Here is a 22,737-nt window from a genome sequence, read left to right as displayed (position 1 = left end):
GATTAGCACGGATGTTAGCTCAGGGCTGATCTTCCTCACAAAAAAAACAACAACAAAACAAAGACTTTCGTCGCTTTCTTGTTTCTTGTCAGCAAGGCCAGCTATGTGTTTCCCCCACGGTCCCTATGGGGATGGTCTGGGCCCTTCTGGCTGCTGGGGCCACCACCTCCGTGCAAACAGAGTGGCTCCAGGATGGATCTGCAGTCTTCACACTGCAGAGCTGTCCACCTGGGGACAGGAGCACATGGTGGAGGAGGGAGCTGAGAGGGGTGGCGACGGGGACAGTTTTATGGGGGACGATGGGACAGCCCCGGAAGCACTAGCCTGCTGGTCCCTTTATCCCCAAGGACTCTCCAGCCCAGAATCCCCAGTCTCGATTGTGGCTTCCTTCAGGAGCACGGCTTACCTGGCACAAGGAGGCGGCAGTTGTGCTGGAAGCTGGGGGCCAGCCGCCGGGCGAGCAACATGGAGGCCATGATGCCCTCCTCGGGAACAGAGACCCCCGTCACTCGCTACCACCCTGAAAGAGACCAGAAACCAGAGTCAGGCCAGCAGAGACCACTCCCTGCCGGCCACGCACCCCAGCCCCACCACTGCCCCACACAGTGGAGAAGGTTCTTCTGACACGAATCCTTTGCTTTCACCTTGAAAATCCACTTTAAATCAAAGCCCGGTCACGTGCGTTTTCATTTGACCTTGACCGCACCCAGGCAGGATTATTATGCCCATTTTCTGGATGGAAAAACAGAGGGGACAGAGTGGGCCTGAGATCCCCCTGTAAGCGAGTTGACAAGCTCAGCGCATCATCCACCTGGACAAGCAAGCAAGCTTTCAGATGGGGGGGCTGCAAACACCACGGTGACCACTCGGCGTGGGCAGCTGGGAGCTCCCTCTGCACTGTTCCTGTTACCCCAGCCCCCGGCCCCACAAGACATCAACCACAACCCTGCTCAGAACAAGCCTAACGCATTCTCGTTAGCTTACAGGAAACCACAAAGAGAGGAAGGAGGAGACGCTGAGACATGTAGCTGAAACCAGTTAAAACTGGGTGAAGGCAACACGGCAGTCTGCCTTGACCTGACGTAGACCCAGCAGCTCATTATATGCTCACTGTACTGCCGTTACACGCTCACTGTACTGCCGTTACACGCTCACTGTACTGCACTACCATGCTACGTAGCACACCCACCAGCGCCAGGATGCTTTGCAACTGCCACGGCAATGGCAGGACATGACTAAAGGAAAGAAAAGAGGGGGCACCCTTATTCCCTCGAAAAGCCTGCCCTGTTCCTCAAATACGATGACTCTTCCTCTCCTTCATGACCTCCCCTGATAACAGCTGCTTACTCGCCCCAAGAGCTGAGAAGCTGATGTGTGAACCTAGTTCCCACTTCACCATTCTTTGGCCATTGAAGAAAAGCTTGTGCCATTGACCACTCAGCTTCAGTTTTGTTTCAAATCCGCGACACTGAACAGAAAAGAACCCTCTGGGGAAGGGACGGATTGTGGGTACAAAGCCCACCCACGGGTCCGTCCTTGGAGCTCCTCCGAATGTGGGTTGGAGTCCCACAGGAGTGAGGTCAATTTGGTAACATTCTGACATGGAATATTAGTCGTTGGGCTATCTGGGGATCCTGGGGACCCAGTGGAGTACTAGGTGACCCAAGTTTGCTTGAGACTGAGGGGGTTCCTGAGGTGTGGGACTTTCCGTTTGAAACCAGAACTGTCCCAGAAAACTGGATGGTTACCCTACACAGCCCCAGCAGTCAGGGGTCTCAGGTCCCACTTCACAGGTATGTTAGTTGTCTCCAGACTGCTCCTAAGTCCTGCCCCCAGATCCCAGGGCCTCACTCTGCTGGCTGCCTTTTGCATCATGGGCCTGGAGCAATGCCACCCCCCTACATTGTTTATTTCCTTTTACTGCCTCTCTCCACTCCCACCTCCCTCTCCTCAGGCCACCATTCAGATGTGCTGTGTACCTTGTTGTTTGTGGGTCTTCTTGCTAAATACCTGCTTTGTCATTTGGCACGTGTATTTTTAGTTGTGTTGTGTTGTATCCCAGCACCATGATGGAACCATTTGCTTCTCACTCCTACTGGTGGACCCTGTTTTCTGAGTCCTTTCTGTATGCTTCACACTGTGCTAAGCCCTCTACACATGGAACTATTAACATTTATTATTGTTAACACCCACAACAATGGTATGTGGTCCCCTTTTTACAGGTGAGGAAACTAAGGCACAGAGAGGTTAAGTGGTGGATCTGAAAACAGAACTCAGACCTGTCTGACCCCAGAGTCACCAAACTTCACTAAGACACACTACTGAGTCCAAACACTCCATAGATGTCCATTCACTCATTCTGCATCAAAGTATTCTATCGAGCACCAACTTTCCAGCAGGCACTGTTTCTTGGGCTGGACATACAAGGGTGAATGAGCCAGGCATGGAGCTTACATCCTCGTGAGGGACACAAGACGATGAAACACACAATGGCACAAACAAGCACATAATTATGGTTGGGGGCAATGCTTTTCAGGAAAAGTAGAAGGTGCTAGGAGCATGATTTATCAAGCCTCCTTTATGTGCCAGTCGCTGTGCTAGCATTTTCCAGGATACTCACAAAGGGTAGGTAGGATTATCCCCCTTTTACAGATGAGGAAACGGAGGCTCAGAAGTGATGTAGTTTAACCCATGCACATTGCAGCACTATTCACGACAGTCAAAAGGTGGAAGCAACCTAAAGTGCACTGATGGATGAATGGATGAAGAAAATGTATATCTGTACAATGGAATATTATTCAGCCCTAAAAATGGAAGGAAATTCTGTCACATGCTACAACGTGGATGGACCCCGAGGATGTTATGCTAAGTGAAATAAGCCAGACACAAAAGGACAAATACTGCATGATCCCACTCACATGAGGCATTTAGAGTCAAACTCCTAGAACCAGAAGGAAGAATGGTGGTTGCCAGCGGCTGGGGGAAGGAGAAAAGGGAGTTGTTCAATGGATACAGAGTTTCAGTTTGGCAAGACGAAAGTTCTAGAGATCTGTTGCACAACAAGGTATATATAGTTAACATTGCTGTACTGTGCACTTAAAATGGTTAAGATGGTAAATTTTATGTTATTGCCTTTTGCCACAATAAGAAAAGAAGTGATGTAATCTACCCAGAGTCATGGCAGGTCGGCAGTGGAGCCAGGGTTTGGGTTCAGAGATGTCCTGCTTGGAAGTGCTAGCTTGTCTCTAGTGCAGGGATTTATGACAAGTTATAACCACCTGAAACGTACTCTGTTACAGCCTGAGGACGCAGGGCTGCAGCCCTCCCCAGGCTGCTTTCTGTTGGCCTAGGCTTCCCAATCCTACCCTCAGCCCCGTAGTGGGTGAAAATCCCATCTTGGACCTGGATGAAAACCTAGAGGGCCCGCCTGCCCAGTTCTCTGATCCTTTGATGACAGCATGGAGGAAGCTCCAACCAGAGGTGACAGACACAGATCCAGAGAGATCCTACAGCTGGAGGTGAGGGCTGAATTCCCAAAGACAGAATGGAACAAGGAGGGACAAGAGGTTGGGTTCAGAATGCAAAGTGCGCGTGGGCTTGGCAGCGCAGGTGAGGAAATGTGTGGGTGTCTGGCACCGAGCTCAGGATGACAAGTTGGCAATACCCCCAGCTCCGTGTCCCCAGAGCTAACGGAATGTCGGGCTGTAATATTAGAAGCAGAGGGAATGAAGGTGGGAGGTGGCTGGCATTGGCTTGAGGATCCACTTAGTCTACAAATATTCACGGTGCACCTACTGTGTGTGGGCCCTCCGCTGGGCACGGGGGCACAGGGGTCAATTAGACGCAGTCCTGTCCTCCGGGCTTTACAATGTACTGAGCACTCACATGTGCAGGCTGTTGGCTGGCGCTGCAGACACCATCTCATTTCCCCAGAGCCCGAGGAGGTGGCGGCCATCATCACCCTGTCTTCACAGATGAGGCAACTGAGGCTCTCTGGGGAGTGGGTGCAGGAGGCATCTTTTGGGGTGTCTGCTCAACACACCAAGCCTTCCTGTTCTCAGAAACTTCCTCCTCTGTCTACAGGCATGCAGACCCGGCAGCCATGTCTGTTCTGTGTGACCCACTGGCCATGGTTGACTGGACCAGGATGGGCCAGAGTCCTGGGAGCTGTGGGGGCAGCCACCCTCTATCCCGTGAGAGGAGCCAGCATTCAAACAGGGTCTTTGGATGGAGAAGAACACGGCCTACGCAGAGAGAAGCAGCTGCCAGGGAGAGAGAGGGGGTCCTGGATGTGGGGGCCTCCCTGGTTCCACCTCACGCCTGCAGCTCAGCTTGGCCATGGGGGCGAGCCCGAGTCCCCTGGCCCTGGACGTGATGGAGTGGGGGTGGGGGAGGGCCAGGAGTGTTAGGCTCATAGATGTCCCTCCACAAGGAAGGAAACAACAGGAGCGGGGGAAAAGTGTTCCCATCCTAAGAACGTCTTGGTAGGAAAGTTCAGAAAGCCCCACCCTGCTTTTTTTGGCTTGCTTGCATTACTTTGAGTGGATTTCTCTCACTTGCAAACACAGTCCCAGCTAACAGCATGGTTAGAGCATTAGACTGATGAGCCCCAAATCTTGGGAGTGCATTGGGAGTGACAGTGTCTCTCGGTTCAGCAGTGCAGGTGGAGTAGGGCTTTGCTGGGTGGCTAAGGATCAAGACTTCCGGCCAGCAAACCTCCTCTCCCAGTGGGGGGTCCAGGATTCCTCCTGGGTGGAAGTGACTGTGGAAGGAGGCTGCTGGGTGAGATTCTGAAGGGTGCTTTAATCCCCTGGACCCACTTAGCCATCCAGTGCGTAGGGCATCTCCCCATTTCAGAGACGCGGAGACGGAAGCCAGAGGGGCTGTGGTATTTGGCCTAGGTGATTGGATTGCCTGGGACTGTTGGACCCCAAGGGCTTTGTCTTCACTCATTACAACGTATCGATCAATTCAGCCAATATCAAAACACCTAACCAAAACACCTAACCGCAGTCGATTCAGGCTTGATGGATACAAATGAACTAGTTCAGAGAGGAAATTCTGCTGCTCCTCACCAGAGGAAATATTTTTGAGAAAAGGGTTAGCTTGGAACGTGTGACCATCAATTAACTGAGAAACCATACTCTTTCCTTGACAACTCAATAGGTCTTTTTTAAAATCGATTCTAGCACATCCAACTCCATGCAATCCTGTTAGTTTAGCAGCTCGGTAACTACGTAGAAAGAGCAGTTTGCTGCTCATTTAAAACCATTTGTCTCAAACAGGAGCACTTAAGACTCCACACAATTCAATTCCCATTAAATGTGTTTTTGAAAATGCGAGAATCTTGGAGAAGTCGCATACTAATGTTTGAATGCTCTGCAAAAGGGAGAGGCACACCCGCACACTTTCAATTACAAAATGTCACACTGGGAAATAGACAGAGGCGACATTTCCCGAGGGGGCAGTTGAAACTGACCTTATAATGAAACCTGATCTCTATTAGACATTAATTCTTAGCACAACATAGTTCTAACAATCAGAAGAGTTAATGTCATTTGCCCACTTTCTCTAGCCCACTAATTCAATCAACAGAAATTAACTAGGCTCCTGTTACAGGGAAGGCACTGCATTATTTAGGTACAGGAAAGACAAAGATGGATAAAACATTCTTATCTTTCTGAAGCTTATAATTTAGTGGCGGAGGAATGAGGGGGAGAAAATGGGAGAATTTAATGTACTAGGCTGCTTTACCCATCATGTCAATAAATTCTTAAAATAACCTGGCAGAAGATGTATATAAAAATTTTCCAGTTCACTGTCAACCACTAATTCTGTATAAGACAGGACGGAATCATGACTTTTGCAGGTATGACCAAGGTGCCATGAGAACACTGAGTGAGAGATGAATACTGACAGGGGTTATGATGCCAGGGAGAGTCACCTGAGCTGTACCTGGAAAGGCTGGGAGATTTCAGAAGCCAAGGAAGAAAGGATAGATGAGGCCTGAGCAAACGCTCCAAGCCATGAGAGGACATGGAATGGTCAAGGATTTGGGTGCACGAGGAGAGTGGCTGGGACGTGACCTCACAGAGCGGTGGAAGGGAAGATACGGGGCAGGACCAGCTGGCGCTGACTGCCAGCTGATCAGACCCTCTGGAGACCATCTCAAGTGGGGAGGGAGCCCAGCTCTCCAGTCTTATCCAGAAGGATCCTGCTGAGCCAGGTCCCCACGTTGCGGGTGCGGAGGGGAACAAGCACTCAGCATGTCAGTGAGATGCTGGGGTCACTGTGGGCTGGGAAGGGGGGCTCACAAGGCACATTGGAGGGCACCGACTGGGGTGGAAGTTGATGGGGAGGAAGAAGCCAGGGCCCAGCTCCTAAACTCCCAGTCTTAGAGTTAGCATGGCCTTTAAGAATTGTGGGTTCCTCACAAAATTAAACATAGAATTACAATATGGCCCAGAAATTCCACTCCTAAGTACATACAGTCATGTAATGCGTAACAAAATTTTGGTCAATGATGGACCACATATATGATGGTGGCCCCAAAAGATTAGTACCATAGAGCCTAGGTGTGTAGGGGGCTATACCATCTAGGATTTTGTAAGTACACTCTGTGATATTTGCACAATGATGACATCGCCTAATGACGCTGTGGGAGATCAAGATTTGGCCACCCTGAAATATATCTCTTTACCTTGATTGTTTTCTCTGAAGGACATTTGACCTCCCCCACTAACTGCCTAAAGAATTTGACATGGTGGCTCCTTCCTGGAACAGATCTTCTATCATAATGGCTGTAAAGATAATGTAGGATAGAGGTTACAATAGGAAAGGCACCAAGCCCCTTTTATCAAAAACTCTGTCTCTCCCTGACCACATTATCTATAGATGACCCTGAAAAGAATTGTCCTCCTGCCCTCTGAAGTCCCAGGCCACTACCCACCCCCAACACGCTCCTCGCCTTTAGCTGCAATACTTAAGCAAGCAGCTTAGACAGAGGGACGAGTTGCTCATTTCTGAGTTTCTCCCATGTATACATGTTATTAAACTTGGTATTATTTTCTCCTGCTAACCTGTCTTGTTAATTATTTGGCCAGCCATAAGAACCTTAAGGAAGAGGGCGGAGGGAGATTCTCCCTCTTCCCCCGACAACGCATTTCTAAGAACATGTCCCTATCGTTAAGCAACGCATGACTGTGCTCAAAAGAACTGAAAATAGGAACTCAAACAAATCCAGGTACACGCACATTCATAGCAGCTCTATTCACAATCGCCAATTTTCCATCAACAGACGAATGGGTCAACAAAATGTGGTCTGGTCATACAAAGGAGTATTATTCAGCCATAACAAGGAATGAAGGACGGATACGTGCTACAACATGGATGAACTCAAAACATGCTAAGTGCAAGAATCCAGATACAGAAGGCCACATACTGTATGACTCCATTTATATGAGACTTCAAGAATAAGTAAAGCCAAAGAGATGGAAAGCAGATTAGTGGTTGTCAGAACAGGGAAGAGGGATAGTGGGAGTGACTGCTTAATGGTTCGGGGTGATGAAAAGGTTCTGGAATTAGATAGTAGTGATGGTTGCACAATATTGTGAACAGACTAAAAGGCACTGAACTGTTCACTTAAAATGGTTAATGGTTAATTTTGTTCTGTGAGTTTGACCTAAATAATAGAAAAGAACTATGGAGCTCTCCTATTTTACAGGTGGGAGTGAGGGGACCAGAACAGGACACACTGATGACACTGGCCTGGGTCTGCATTCCTGCCTGCTACGGGCCGGGTGATCTCAAGGTTTGCTTCCTTCATCACTCAGCAGACATCAGCGCACCCTGTGACACGCCAGCACTGTGCATAGGTGCTGTGCTGAAATGGTGAACAGGACCAAGATGGATCTCTTCTCACGGGCTCACATTCTAATAGCCTGCCTCAGTGTCCTTACCTGTGAAATGGGAATAGTAACAGTTCCTGCCCCTCAGCTCCTTATGAAGATTCAGTGACGTAAGTTGCATAAGCTCCTGGCACAGAGCGACTATTGATGACGATTGTGCTGCTGCTGCTGAACATCGGAGAGAGATGGTCTAGAACCCACTTGTCCTGTGGACTTTCTCATACTGCCCCTAGGCCAGGAGCATCAACTAGAGCCAACATAAGGGGAGAAGCTAACTTGCTGGGTTTGGTGCAGAGTTGGGATGGAAAATAAATGTCACCTGCCAGTTGTGATTGATGGGTATTGGCTATTTGGAGCAGTGAGCTGAAAGACTTTATGGCCTCTTAGGCTTTGAGGGGAAAAAGAGCTGTGATCTATTAGTCATGTCTGTCACGTGCACTATAATAGACAGCACAGATATGTATGTCGTGCATGGAGTGGCATCTGAGCTTGGGCTTCAGACTATAAAGCTTGGGTCCAAACCATCACTCTATCTTATGTAATTGTGTAACAGAGTCAAACTTACGAAAACGCTCTGAGTCTCAGTTTCCTTATTTCCGGAAAGAGGAGTGTGATGCCTGGCTCACGGCTGGGCTGTGTTGGGAATTAGAGAGAGCGGATGTAAACAGCTGGCAGGTGGTGGGCACTGGAAACATCTGAGTTGGCTCTCTGAGTTCTCCTCCCTTTCATTCTTTGCTGACGACGCAGCAGTGGATTCTAGAGCTCTGTGGCCTGAGATCCATGGAGGTTTCTGGGGTCACCACGCAAAGGGGCCCAAGACAGAGGCAGACTCTCCCTCCGGACTTGCCCTGAAGCCCCTCAGAGGCGAGCTGGCCACAAGGGAAGGCTTCCTTTCCCCGGGAGAGACGCCCGGAGCACCGAGAGTCAGGCAGAGAGCTGGTGTCCAGGGTCCTGGGGCACCTGTGCTTGGGGGCAAGCCCCTAACCCCTCTGGTCTAAGCTGCCGTCGTCTCTCGTCAGGACGAGGGCAGTGACATCCCCAGTGGCCTCTCGGCTTTCTCTCGCGCTCCCCTTCCATCTGTTTTCTACTTGGTCTCTGACCTTTTCAAGGCTAATTCATCTCACATCACTTTCCTGCCTGAAACCCTCCAATCACACTTAGAAAATGTAAACCCCGAGAGAGTGGGGGTCACATTTCCTTGTTCACCACGGGACCCAGAGCTCAGCACGGTTCCTGCAGTCAATTTACGCGATGAATGAACTCAAGCATCTGAGCTGTGAAGTGACAGTTAACACCTGCCTTTTACGACAGATCTGAGGATTCGTATTAAAATCAGTGAGCGGGTATGAAATCCGTGTTAAAACAACAACTTAACAACACTATTCCCCTCCGCCCAAATGTGAAGCCACTGCGTACATGATGGTCCAGCACAGCCCTGGTCTGACTCCAAAACCAGATACATCCCTCTCTTGGCCTCGGTTTCCTCACGTGTAAAACGTGGGTGTGGATCACATCATTTCTAAGGCCGCTTCCGACCCCGAGAACCATCTGGCAAGCATGCTGAGAGTTCCCCGGTTTACTAGGAATCTCTCGCACAGCATTGCCCCCCAACCTCCTCCTCCCCCAGAAGCGGCATTAGCATCCCTGTTAGCAGTGCCCTTTGCAACCTGCTGGACCCTGGATTGCATCTGGGAAAAGGAGGGGGGCCGTGAGGGATCCCAGGCTGTGGGGGGGCTTCTGGGGCTCTCGCAGACTGAGGTTTGTGACCCAGGGAGGCTGGAGAAATCCCCAAATCTGAATGGAAAGTAGGCTGGTTGCTAGCACTCCTGGGCTCTGAAACCCCAAATCTTCCTGAGTTTTCCAAACCTCCGTTTGGTTCTCCCTCATTTCTTAATTCTCATATCCCTTGTATTTACTTAACGTATTTCTCAAAATCACCTTGTTTTTTAAATTTAAATAAACTTATTTTCCTAGAACCCTTTCTAATCACTACCCACCCACCTTCCCTCAAAGTTTCATTTGCTACAAATAAAGGTGATTGGGAAAAGGATGTAATAAAATCAAAGCAGGTTATTGAGTTAAAAGTTGGATACGGTCGACTGCCCAAGGCTTCGGCCTCAGGCCCAGCCCTCTCTTTTGGCTGGAAGGGGAGACTGGTGGGTACTAGACAGGCGCTAAAGGCAGGCTAGCATCAAACTGGGACTTGTTGCCTTGAGGTGATCAGAACTGAAGGAGAAATTTAAATCAATCAATCAATAAGAACAGGAACCATCAGAGTCCACGGTGAGCGAGAGGACTTTTTGTGTCGGGCATGCGGTGGGCCTGCACTAAAGGCTGTTTCTTATTGTGTGTCTCAGTCAAAATGAGCGGAAAGCCCTGGTCTAACCAGAGTCCTCCAGTTCCTCCAACCTCTCCCTATGCCTTTTCCTTTAATTAAAATGCTAATTAGTTCTCTCTGCTCCCTCTTATCTGCTTCTTGCATTTGGAGGGTGGGGTGGGATGGGTGACTGCAGTGTTTGAATCTATAGGATGAGAGGAATTCAGGTGAAAGGGCAAAAAAAAAAAAAACCAAGAAAAAGAAAATCCTTCCAATTTGCTCTGGAGGGAGAATAAAAGTTGTAAAAGTATCGGCCGCTGTTTAACGCGCCCATACTTTCCGCTACGTGCATGTACCTTCCGTGTGTAATTTCACTCACCTGCAGTGTTCGCCTCGCATGACAGGCTCAGAAGGTTAACGGGCTTCTCCAAGGTCTCAGAGCTCAAAAGCCAGCGATAGGAATCAGGGGACTCATCTCCCGGGCGTGATCAGGGCATTGGTGAAGCTCCCGAGGCGAGGTGGAGAACTACCGTCATGAGGGGTGGACGGTGGACCCTGTGCTTGACCCATGTCTGCATGACCCCCACGTCCCTGGAAATAGGGTCCTGACTTTGAAAGTTAAACTTGTCAAAGATACAGGGAGAAAGAAGCCCGTGGTGGCTGTTTGCGGAGGTGGTATGCAAGGTGTTGAATGTGAAACTAGTCCCTTTTACTGCTGTGTGACCTTGGGCACATTAAGTAACCTCTCTGTGCCTCTGCTTCCTCATCTGTGAGATGGGGATAATACCAGTTGAACCCACAACATCCGCAAATCAATCAACGTGATACACCACATTAACAAAATGAAGAATAAAAATCACATTATCATCTCAATAGATGCAGAGAAAGCATTTGACAAGATACAGCACCCAGGGGCCGGCCCTGTGGCTTAGCAGTTAAGTGCGCGAGCTCTGCTGCTGGTGGCCCGGTGTTCAGATCCGGGCGCGCACCGACGCACCGCTTGTCCAGCCATGCTGAGAAATTAAGAATACAATCCCATTTACAATTGTAACGAAAAGAATAAAATACCTAGGAACAGACTTAACCAAAGAGGTGAAAGATTTGTACACTGAAAACTATAAAAACATTGCTGAAAGAAATTGAAGACGACACAAAGAAATGAAAGATATTCTGTGCTCTTGGATTAGAAGAATTAACATAGTTAAAATGTCCACGCTTCCTAAAGCAATCTATAGAGTCAATGCAATCCCTACCGAAGTTCCAACATTTTTCACAGAAATAGAACAAAGAATCCTAAAATTTATGTGGAACAACAAAAGACCCTGAATAGCCGAAGCAATCCTGAGAAAAAAGAACCAGCTGAACCCACCTCGTGGGCTAGCAGAGGGGGAACCGACACCTGGGACTTCGGTCCCTGCTGTATCCCCAGCCCCAGAGCAGCGCCCGGCTGCAAACCTCACTGAATACACAGTCAACACTCCACAAACATCCTAGGAAGATGGTCTCTACCTCATCCTCCCACTATGCTGCCTCCCAGGCCCTGTGAGCACGAAATCTTTGCATGCAGCATTGACTGGAAACGGACCACCCAGACCTCTCTGGGGCCCCAAAGATGCTCTCTCTCGTTCTCCCATGTGCTCTTGGGGTCGAGACAACAGAGCTGGCAGGGGCTGGGGACATTCTTTTCCCATCCGCAGCCCCAGCCATCGGCTCTTCTGCAGACCCAATGGGACACAATGACATGCTCAGCACCTCCATTGTCAAGGCCAGGGGTCGCCATGGCAACCAATAAAGCCAGAGCCCTGGGCCTCTGCAGATGGCTAACAGGGCCCCATTCATGGGGCTGTGACGGCTGCGTTGGGACAGAAGGCTTCATCTCGGACCCGGCTCCCTCCTCCAACCCCAGCTCCCGAAGCCTCCCCTGGCTATCTCCGCGCAGGGGCCCCAGCTCTCCCTCTCTGCATTCATAATTTCCTATAATCTGCCTCTCAGGGCATTACACAATCATCAGTGACTTGTATAAGGGGAGAGGAATACTGTTCTTGAAAACAGGCAAGTGTTGACTCCTAAGAAAGACGGAGGGTGCAGCTGAGAAAGTCACATGAGCCAGAAATTGGGTCCAAATGTGCCATATATTAGCTCGATGACCCTGGGCAAGTTGCTCAACTCATCCAGGCCTCAATTTCCTCATCTGTAAAATGGGAAGAATGAAACCTACCCCTGAGGTCACGAGACACTCCATTTGGTTAGGGCCAACTGCAGAACATACACAGGACATAGAAGAGATGGTTCATGGCAGGCCGTTTTCTCAATCCAAAGAACCCCTCTACCTTGTAGGGAAGGCACTTCTTCTCCAGCCTGAGCGCTGGGAAGGACTCTGCGCGTGCGGTGTCCCTGCTATGAGCCTGAACTTCCAGGTTCTAGAGAGAGAAGCTGGTCTAGCCCAGCCCCTTCCATCCTCGTGCATCTGTGTCACAGTCGGCCCCGCTCGCCAGGCTCCCTCAGGTAGAAGGAGGGGAACTCAAATCGCATACGCCGGGAGCATAAAGTGTTGACTCCTAAGAAAGACGGAGTTGCTAGAGGGCAGGTGGCCCCCCCACCAGCCTGTGAACAAAGTGAAGTGAAAAAGGGACAGACAAGGCTGCAAATCCAGGCCCCCTGATTGCGAGAGACAGCCAGCCTCTGTCCTGGGCAGGAAATACGAGGAAAGACGCGTCTGTCTGTGAATGGAGGAGCTGGTTTTGGGTTTCCGACCCTATGAGCGAGCAGGAACGGAAGAAAAGAATCTGGTTCAGGAAGGATGCTGGTGCCAACGCTGAGGTGCCTTTAAAATCTGTTTGCTCAGTTCCACAAATGTGGACGGGGCACCTGTGCTGAGCCACACAGACACAGCACAGAAAAAGGACGTGTCCTGCTCTGATCTGGGACCTTGTGCTCCTGGGGGAGGGCCAACGATAAACAAACAAACAAGGTGAGAGAGATTGGAGAAGACACATTTCCCATTCAGAGAAAACAAAGGATTTTAAGGACTCCAGGAACTGCTAAATATGCAAAAACCCCAGCGTGTAATAACCGATTCATTTATTTCCTTTGAAGTCTGCATGGCGGGTGGCTTGGAAACACTTTTGGTGATGGGAGTTATGGTCTGTGCCTGGCAGTATTCCTATAATCCCTTGGAAATATCTCAACTTTTCAGCAATTCGAAGGATCTTTCATTTATGCGTGTATGTAGGGATCTGCTACGATTTAATTTTAATGAATACCTACCTTGTCAAGGCTTAACACACACTATCTCAGCTAATCCTGGAAGCCAAATACTACTCTTCCCATTTTTCAGGGGATGGATTAGGCTCAGAGAGGTTTTGCCACTTGCACAGGACACACAGCTGGAGATAGTGGAGCTGGGTTAGAACCAGGGCGGTCTGGGCTTGAAGACCAAGCTCTGGGCACATTGCCAGGTTGGTGGCTTCAGTCCTTACCCAGAAACCTCATCGGACAACTCAGACCAACACACCTCTTTTACAAGAACAAAAAACTTCACACCAACAGTTATCGCTGTCTGCAGCCTTCCTGAAGACGCTCGTCTTTTGGCCACATACTCATCTCCAACCTCAGGCCTCACTAGGCACTCCTCCTGAACCCCAACTCTTGTGCCTCTTGTCCCTTCCAAGGTGCAGAGGCCCAAAGTCCATGAGGAGCCCTACTACACCCAATGGAATATAAGGTCCTTTGGGTGAAAGAACTGGCATCTTGATAATGTCAGGAACTCGGGACAACTCCAGGCAATGGAGCACGCCTACATTGAGTGTTCTAAACACTCATCTGTGATAAAGAGTTTGCCTAACTTTTCTTGCTTCCTAATTCTTCTAGCCAACTCTTTAAACACTTTGGTCAGGAGAGACAGCAAAGGGGAGGTCCAATGATATACAGTAGACCCCCCTTATCCATGGGAGATTCGTTCCAAGCCCCCCACTGGACGCCTGAGACCACGGATAGTACAGAACCCCATCTATACTGTGTTTTTCCTGTACATATGTATTTGAGGTGCGACAGCAAAACTAGCATGAATTTTTTTCTTCTTCACAATTTCACGAATAGAAAGCTCTTTCTTACTGTAGATCTTAGCATCCTCAGCATACGATTTTTTTCTTTCCTTAGTAAGTTGACAACTTCTACCTTTTCACTTCAAGGAAGCGCTTTACGGCTTCTCTTTGGCATCTCCGGATGCCAGCATCAGTACTCTTGCACTTGGGGCCATTATTAAGTAAAATTAGGGTGACTTGAACACAGGCACTGCGATACCCAACAGTGGATCTGATAACTGAGACGGCTACTAAGCCACTAACAGGCGGGTAGCGTGTATGGGGTGGACACACTGGACAAAGGGATGATTCACAGCTCAGGTGGGACGGAGCGGGACAACATGAGATTTCATCATGCTACTCAGAACATGTCCAATTTAAAACTTATGAACTGTTTATTTCTGGAATTTTCCATTTAATATTTTTGGACCACAGTTGACTGCGGGTAACTGAAACCACGGAAAGTGAAACAGCAAATAAGGGAGAAATACTGTAGTAACGAAAGAGCACCCTGATTCATTACTTTCTGGGAAACTACCCCAACCCAACAGGCAGGCTCCCCCCTTGCTTTCGATGTGCCCATAATGGCCATCCATCACGTGACCCTGGCCAGCCGGGCCTCCTGGACAGCACTTGTGTGTTGATTTCAAAGATCCTCACGCCCAGCCCTACCTCCCCATCTGGCAGCTTGTTTTTCCGAGGCATGAAACGTGATCTGTCCACTTAGGAGCACTCAGAGTCTGCCCACGGGACGCCAGAGGCAGACGGTGGAGGCGTTAGCCGTGCAGCTGACAACGCCTTGTTCAGCTGGTTTAGCTAAAGGAGCGGGGCCGGTAGGACACAATGTGGCACCAAAGAAAGAGCTGAGGTGCAAATCCAGGGAAGAAGATTGATCAAAGGATGCTTGTGATTATCAGTGGGCGAGGCCAGAAGAGCCTCAATCAATTGTACAACAGCAATTGCTTTCCCAACGTTTTGTCCACACAGAGCCAAATATCCAGAGTAAATAAAATTGCGATGGAGTTTATCCTGGGCTGGCGTCCGCCAAGGAGGGGAAACCCCTCCAGGTATCCAAACTCCCCTGGTTCCTCGGCTCCCATCACAGGAGGCATTCTCCACCTTGCTTCCCTTTGAGAAAAAGGCCCCCATTTTATGACTTTTTGATACTTTTAGGAGAAAACAAACTTGCTAGGTAAAAAAAGCAAATCTCTAAAATCATGCTCCTTGAGACAAGAACAAAAACCCCAGCGATCCTCCAGGGGAAAAGAGATGAGCTGCAGAAACAGTTTGAGGCCTTTAAATTTACACCATTTTATTTTTTCACAAAATAAAGCTGACCCAGTTGCTCTCTGGCTTGGTACTCCCTGGCTCCCTGCTACCCCCAGGATAAAACTTAGCCACTGGGCTGGGCACATAGCCACCTCCCCACCTGCAATGCCTGTATCTCCTGCCCTGCCCTGCCCTGTTGACACTGACACACACGCTCTGCTCTTTCCTGCCTCCAGGTCATCACTCATGGGGCAATGTCTGTTGGAACGTCCTTTCTGCCCCCACCTCCTGTTTATAGTCCCTTAACTCTTGTGCACCTTTTCATAGTGCACCTATGGTCACCTCCTCCAGGAAGCCTTCCTGACCCTCAATTTCGGGTAAGATGCCACTCAATCTGTACTTCTCCAGCAATATATATATATATTTTTTGGCAGATGACAGGGTGGGTACATGGGTGGAGGAGGAAAGGGTCAGAAGTGTTTGAAGATTCTTTGCAGAGTTTTGATGATCTGAAGTCTATGGTAGTATTTTTTTTTGGTGAGGAAGACTGGCCCTGAGCTAACATCTATTGCCAGTCTTCCTCTTTTTGCTGAGGAAGATTGGATCTGAGCTAATATCTGTGCCCATCTTCCTCTATTTTGTATGTCAGATGCCGCCACAGCATGGCTTGATGAGTGGTGCACAGGTCCGTGCCCGGGATTTGAACCTGCAAACCCCAGGCCACCAAGGTGGAGTGCATGAACTTAACCACTACGACACGGGGCCAGCCCCTCACACCTTTCCTTTTTTAATGAAAAATTTCAAACACGTGAATGCACTTGGCTGTACCTACCACCTAGTTTCAACAGTGGACATCTGTCGTGTTTAGATTATCCATCAATTTATATACACATTCTTTTCCAGTTCACCTATAATGTGACAATCTGTTCACAACTCTCTGTCTCCCTTTAGCCTGTGAAATTCACTTATTCACCCATTCATTCATTCGTGGATTCACTGTCAGGCACTATCCTCTGATCGCCCACTGCCTGAAGACACAGTACTAAATCCTAAGGACCCAGGTTGGGGTGGTTGAAGCAGATAGCAGGGTCTCTGCATTCTGTTCCAGCAGAAGAGACAGACAACAAATAAGTAAACAAATAAGAATTCCACACTCTGATGAGTGAGGGTCATCAACGTAACCCCATGGTGAGGGACCGACACGTGTCAGCACACCAGCACCCAGCACCGCATCACACGCAGGGAAGGCTCAACGAGTGTTTGCTGCACTGGGGAGCCGAATGCTCCGACCAGGTTCCCACGGTGAGGCCCGGGCTCTGTGGTCACTATGGCAGCCGTCCTTGCCTTTCCACCTCCTTGAAGGGGGGCGGGGAGGGGGACCCAGATGACTGAGGAGCCACCCCACCTGTCAGGACTGAGACCACCCGCCTTCCTCAGTCTGCTCTCAGGATGGCTTTTCGTGTGTGCAAACATCTATCTCACAAAACCAAGTGAATTTATAAACACTCCCGATCTGGCCTCTTTCTTGATCACTCTGAGGAGCTATAATGTCAATGAGTGAAAGCAACACAAACAAACAAATGCAAGAGTCTGGTTCCAGCCCTCCTGGTGGACTTGGGAGGCTCTGGTGAGCTCGCACATTTATGGGCTCCAATTGAACAGGTGTGTTTCCTCAGAACCTTTACGGCACACCTGAGTGACTGGTTCGCCAGGAGTTACGGAGGGCAGTCCTGCTGGGAAGCGGTGGGATAAGGAGGCCTGGAACCCCTTCCCCAGCCTACAATGAGATCTCTGGAGTATCCATTAGGGGCCGCCTGCCCAGAGGCACAGGCTGGCCTGGGGAACCTCGGAAGCCACCTCTAGAAAGCACCCGCCCTGGGTGCAGAAGAGAAAGACCCTCCAGGTTTATCCATCACAGGCCAAGGCAGAAGGCGCATGGATTACAAGAACATGTATAATAGCAACAGCAACATTTACTGATTACTAACTTTGGGCCAAACCCTGTTTTAAGCTTTTACATTTAACAGTGCCTTTAATTTTCAGAACAACCCTCTAAAGTAGTTACTATTATCATCCTCTCATACCAAAAAGAAACAAAAGGGAAATGGAAGCATGGAGAGGTTAAGTGACTTGCCCAAGAACACACAGGCTTTAAGTAGCTGAACCAGGATACAAATGCAGGCTGGCTCTAGATCCAGTGCTCTACACCATAGAAGTCACTCAGACTCAAACCAGAAGTGTTTCTTCTAGAGGTTTAAGACTGTTGAGTTATCCTTAGTAATTTCACAATAATAGTGGGCAGTGGGGCGGTGCAATAATGTGGGTTTTGGCTTGGGCTTGAATCTGGCTCTGCCTCTGTTTTCTCAACTGGAGAGTGGGTATGATAGAGCTCCCTCTCCTGCAGGCTGCTCTGAGGATGAAATGAGGCAATCCACATACAAGCTAGGCAGAGTGCCCAGCTCGTAGTGGGCACTCAAAAATGTCCAAACCTACAGAAAAGTTGCAAGCACAGTTCAACAACCACCCACAATCCTGGAACCACCAATTGTTCATACTTTCCCACGTTTGCACTCTATCACCTATCTATCTATCTATCTATCTATCTATCTATCTATCTATCCATCCATCCATCTATCTATCTATTCTTGGAATTACTTGAGAGTTAGTCGCAGACATTGTGATATTGCATCCCTAAACCCTCCAGCCTGTATCTTCTAAGAACGAGGACATTCTCCTATACAACTTCAGTACAAATTATCTGAGATACAAGTTATTTCACACTCAGGAAATTCATCATTGACATAATCCTATTAGCTAGTATATAGTCTATATCCAGATCCCCCCACTGGTGCCCAAAATGTCTTTTGTGCCTGTTTTCTTCCCCAGATCCAGGCTCCACCCAGGATCACCCGTTGCATTCACTTACACGCCTCTTTCATCTCCTTTAACCTGGAACCATTTCTCAGCCGTTTCTGCCTTTTACGACACTGACATTTTAAGAGTCCAGCCAGATGCTTTGCAAGTAGAATAAACTGCAGCTTGGGGGGAAAGTGGAGAGACAGGTCTGTAGGTACAGGATGCCAGAGGTACGAGGTATTTGGGGGCAGGTAGGGGAGGGCGTACAGCGTGGGCTCTACTTGGGTGGAAGTTAAGGATTTCCTGGAAGCAGTGACAGAGAATGTGTCAAGGTGATGAGAGCTTGGGCAGGTGGACCAAGGTGGCAGGGCCACTGCAGACAGAGGCCACCGCATAGGGGAACGAGAACGAGAGTGGCACCTTGGAGGAAATGCAAGACCAGCGAGGCCTCTGTGTGTGAGGGTACCGCACTATGTGATCAGGGTCTGTTCCTACGTGGACTGGTACCTTCCCAAGACCGGTCCCTGTCTCTGGATCTGTCCCTTCCCCCAAGGTGCCCATGGTATGCCCGGCCCACAGTCAGCATCCACCCAGAGCAACTGGCTGCCAAGTCTCCCAAATATTTAGGGACAGGTGATTCCCTTCCAGGGGTGACGTGGCTGCCAGCTCTCACACACCAACCGCAGGGGCGTAAAGGGCAAGGCGCCAGGATTCCCACACCTTCCCTGCAAACGAAATTTCCCTTTCTCAACCTGCCTCCTTCTCAACCTCCAGCCCAACCTCTTTGCGCTTGGGCTGCTGCCGTGAAAAATTTCACAGTGAACTTCTAATTGACTGCAGAAGTAAAAGACGTGAGGGGAGTTGCTCTCCAAAGTTTCCTTGCACCTGCTCTTGGCGTAAGCCATCCAGGCTGCCAAGCAAGAGATTCTCGCTGCAAACTCCTTCTGTCTTGCAGGGAGAAGAAAGCAAAGCCCCCGATCACGTGCCCCTGAGCCTTCCTTTCCCCTGGGTTTCAGAAAGGGGTGTGTGTGTGCTGTTTTAGCCCTTAGAACGGAAAGGAAGGATTTATTTTGAGGCTTGAGCAAAAATGCCTTTTCAAGGTGACCCTGACTTCATTTCCTGGGACCAGAAGGCAGACAATTATAGAAGTGATTCTGCCAGGCTCCAGACTAAAGAAAATTCCTTATCTATCATTTTAATACCCGTCTTTGTTTATTTTGTTCCCGCTCTAAAGGGGCTCATCCTGCTGTGTTCGCTTCATAAAGAATCCTTGAAAAAGCTGTCACGTACCTTTGTGTGTCCTTCAGACCAAAAGCCACACATAGGCACACCCGCACACACGTGCATGGGTAGACACACACACACATTTGCACAGCCAACACCACACATAACAGTCACTGACACACGCTGAGACACACCTCCACATGCCAGCAGATACATGCAAATACACAAGGACACACACACACACATCTGCACTTACAGTGCCTGGTTGTCAGGGTCCTGCAGTAAGCCCAGCTCCCACCTGCTCAAAATGCCTCCTCTATGTCATTCTGCAGAGTCCGGGGGACACGACCAGCTGCTTCATCCTAGGAGGTACCGCCGGGCACCAGAGCCCCCTTGGGAGGATTCTCCGGACTTCCAGGCAGTCCCCAGAACACGGGCTCAGGTACAGGAAGGAGGAAAGAAGTCCTTGGAAGCAAAGCAGATCTGGGAAAAGGATATGCTCAGCTGGTTCCCGGCAAGTGCTAGAGGCAGAGGGATGGAGAGGAGGTGAAGGAGGGGGAGAGAGAGACTGGAAGAGGGTTTCAGAGTGAGAGATTTTCAGACAGAAACAGAAAGGAAAACTCCTCAGAGAAACAAAGAGAAACAGAGACAGAAAAAAAAAGAGGGATGAACAGAGAGAGAAAAATAGAACACAGATTTTTTAAAAAGATGTTTTAAGCCCAGCTTGATTTAAGCCGGAAAGATGATCTGGGACCTTCTGAAACAGGCTATCTGCCTCCCGTTCCCCTTGCAGGGGCCTCTCCCTCGATTTTTCTCTAACAGGCTCAGGAATCCTTGAAGCTACAAACAGGAGATCCAAGGCTTCAGATTCCTAAATGGCTTCCCCAGGGCTCAGGTAGCGGGCGGGGACTGCAGCAGATCCAGCCTATGACACACTGCAGCCGTGAAGGGGCTCTGAGGGGCACCAAGTCATCTCCAAGACCTCTGGGGGCAAAGGGGCTCAGGCTCTGACAACCCACCTCACCCCCTCTCTTGGGGGGTGGTTTGGGGATCCATTACTCTAGCCCCGCCCCCCGTTACAGCCCAAGCAGGGGGCGGTCAATGCCTGTCCACGGGGGCCCAGAAGAGGAAGTGGAAATGGTCACAAGCTGGGGAGGGGGAGCTCAGGGGGTACTCAGAGCTTTCGGTCACGTGCTGCTCATCAGTTGCCATGACGACGGCAAGGGGGTGGAGGCGCCCAGACCGGAGGCTGCAAGAGAGACGCGTTGGTTCTAAATCACGGTGACAGCGCTGCAGTTGAGCTATTACGCCGTTGCCGTGGCAACCAATGGGATCAAATCGCAGAGGAAATCTATAATTATTACAGGCCAGATACCGGCGGACTCCGCGCAGTAACAGCACGTTAGGGCCATTCAACCTGAACTGTGGGAGGGAGAAACGCCGACCCCCAGCCCCCAACTCTGGGAAGAATAAGGCCAAGGCAGACTCCGCAAGGCAGATTTGTTGCTACAGAATGGGGACCTGGAAGGATCTCTCAGCCAAATGAGGAGTAAATATTAGGTGAAACCGCACGAAATTGCCAACTGGAAAACATTTCCCATGAATTTATTATGGAAATTTCCAACATGCAGCAAAGTTGAATTTGACAGTGTGTACCTGTATACCCACCACCTACCCTCTGCTGCTAACATTTTACCATGCTTACTTTATCATACATATACCCCTCTACCCATCCATTAATCCTTTCTATTTTTTGATGCATTTCAAAGTAAATTGCCAACATCAGTACCCTTCCCCCTCAAACACTTCAGCCTGCATAAAATTAAGTATTTGATCATTTTTGAACAACAAAAGCAGCAATTTCATATGATTCAATTTAAATAGAAAAAAATCCAGATTTATGTCTGTCATCCATCCATCCCTCCATCCCTCCATCCATCCATCCATCCAACTATCCATCCATCCACTCACCCACTCTTGCATTCATCCACCCACCCATCCATCCATGCATCACTGGGAGATCTCATGCACATGCATGGTTTCCACAAATGATTCAACGTCCCTGAATCTTTCTCCCTGGTCCAGTAGGTACTTCCAACAGGATGTCCTGCATATTAAGCTCAATACGTTCTCAACTAAAATCATCGTTTTCCCTTCACCACACCTACTCCCTTTCTTGTGTTCAGCATCTCAGTAAACAGAACCACTGCTACCCACTTGTTCAAGCCAGAAGCCTGAGACCCATCCTTGATCCTCCGTCCCATTACCTTCACTCACCAGCAGGCCCTGAGATTTTACTTCCACACTAGCTCTGGTCTCCCCATCCTCTCCTCTCTCTCTCTTGTCCTTTTCAGGTACCCATCATTTCTTAGCTGCACAGCTGTCCCAGCTTCTTGACTGGTCTCCCAGGTGCTATTTCACCCTCCCTCTGCTTTCTCCACACGGACTTACTGTCATGAACTATCTGGTCATGTTGATGGTGTGGAGGAACGGGCATCTCATACACTGCTGGTGGGAGCATAAATTTATACCAATATCTTGGAGAGCAATTTATCAAAATCTATAAAAATTTAAATACCCCAACCGTTTTTTCCCAGCATAATTCTACTTGAAGAAATTTGTCTCATTGATATAAACTGAAAGCAACCTACATGTCCATCAGTTGGAGCTGGCTAAATAAATTTTGGTACATCCATAATATAGAATAACGTCCAATAAAAAGAATGAGGTGGTGCTTTATGTACTGATGCCAGAAAGTGTTTAATATATTACGTTACCGCAAGTTGCAATGGAGCACGTTTGGGGCAATGTCTCCTGTGTCCCCAGCAGCTCCTCCACTTGGGAATGACATTGGTTTGAGACATACCAATGTGTCCAGGGAACATGGCTTTATGAGCTGCCTCTTCTCCATCAGTAGTGTCAGCACTAGCCCTTCACCAGGTTGGAGAACAGAAGAGTTGAGGCCAGGAATACCTCTGCTGCCTCTCAAGCCTCCCCAGGTAGTACACAGCACCCCGCCTGCACCGTGGGGCCAGGTCGGCCCTGTGGGCTGCTGGGGTGTACCAGGTGTCAGCCTTCTCCC

General features: G+C 49.3%; 1 protein-coding gene across 5 annotated transcripts in view; it reads right to left on the bottom strand.

Annotated features, from left to right (window-relative positions):
- The window catches only part of ABAT (4-aminobutyrate aminotransferase), an 86,885-nt gene that overhangs the window by 39,018 nt on the left and 25,130 nt on the right, over positions 1-22,737 (bottom strand). For 3 of the 5 annotated variants that reach the window (XM_014793459.2, XM_087449603.1, XM_087449601.1), the window contains exon 2: positions 407-520. In XM_014793459.2, coding sequence (XP_014648945.1) covers positions 407-476 — 70 coding nt within the window. In that variant the 5' untranslated portion in view covers positions 477-520. Of the gene's footprint in view, positions 1-406; positions 521-3,885; positions 4,283-19,911; positions 20,248-22,737 lie in introns of those variants that run through there. The other 2 variants (XM_087449602.1, XM_087449604.1) reach the window with 2 other exon arrangements.

The sequence above is a fragment of the Ceratotherium simum genome, chromosome 26 (assembly GCF_057802395.1).
Source record: "Ceratotherium simum simum isolate JZ-2026a chromosome 26, ASM5780239v1, whole genome shotgun sequence".
Taxonomy (NCBI): domain Eukaryota; kingdom Metazoa; phylum Chordata; class Mammalia; order Perissodactyla; family Rhinocerotidae; genus Ceratotherium; species Ceratotherium simum.
This window is presented reverse-complemented; position numbering and strand designations above follow the sequence as displayed.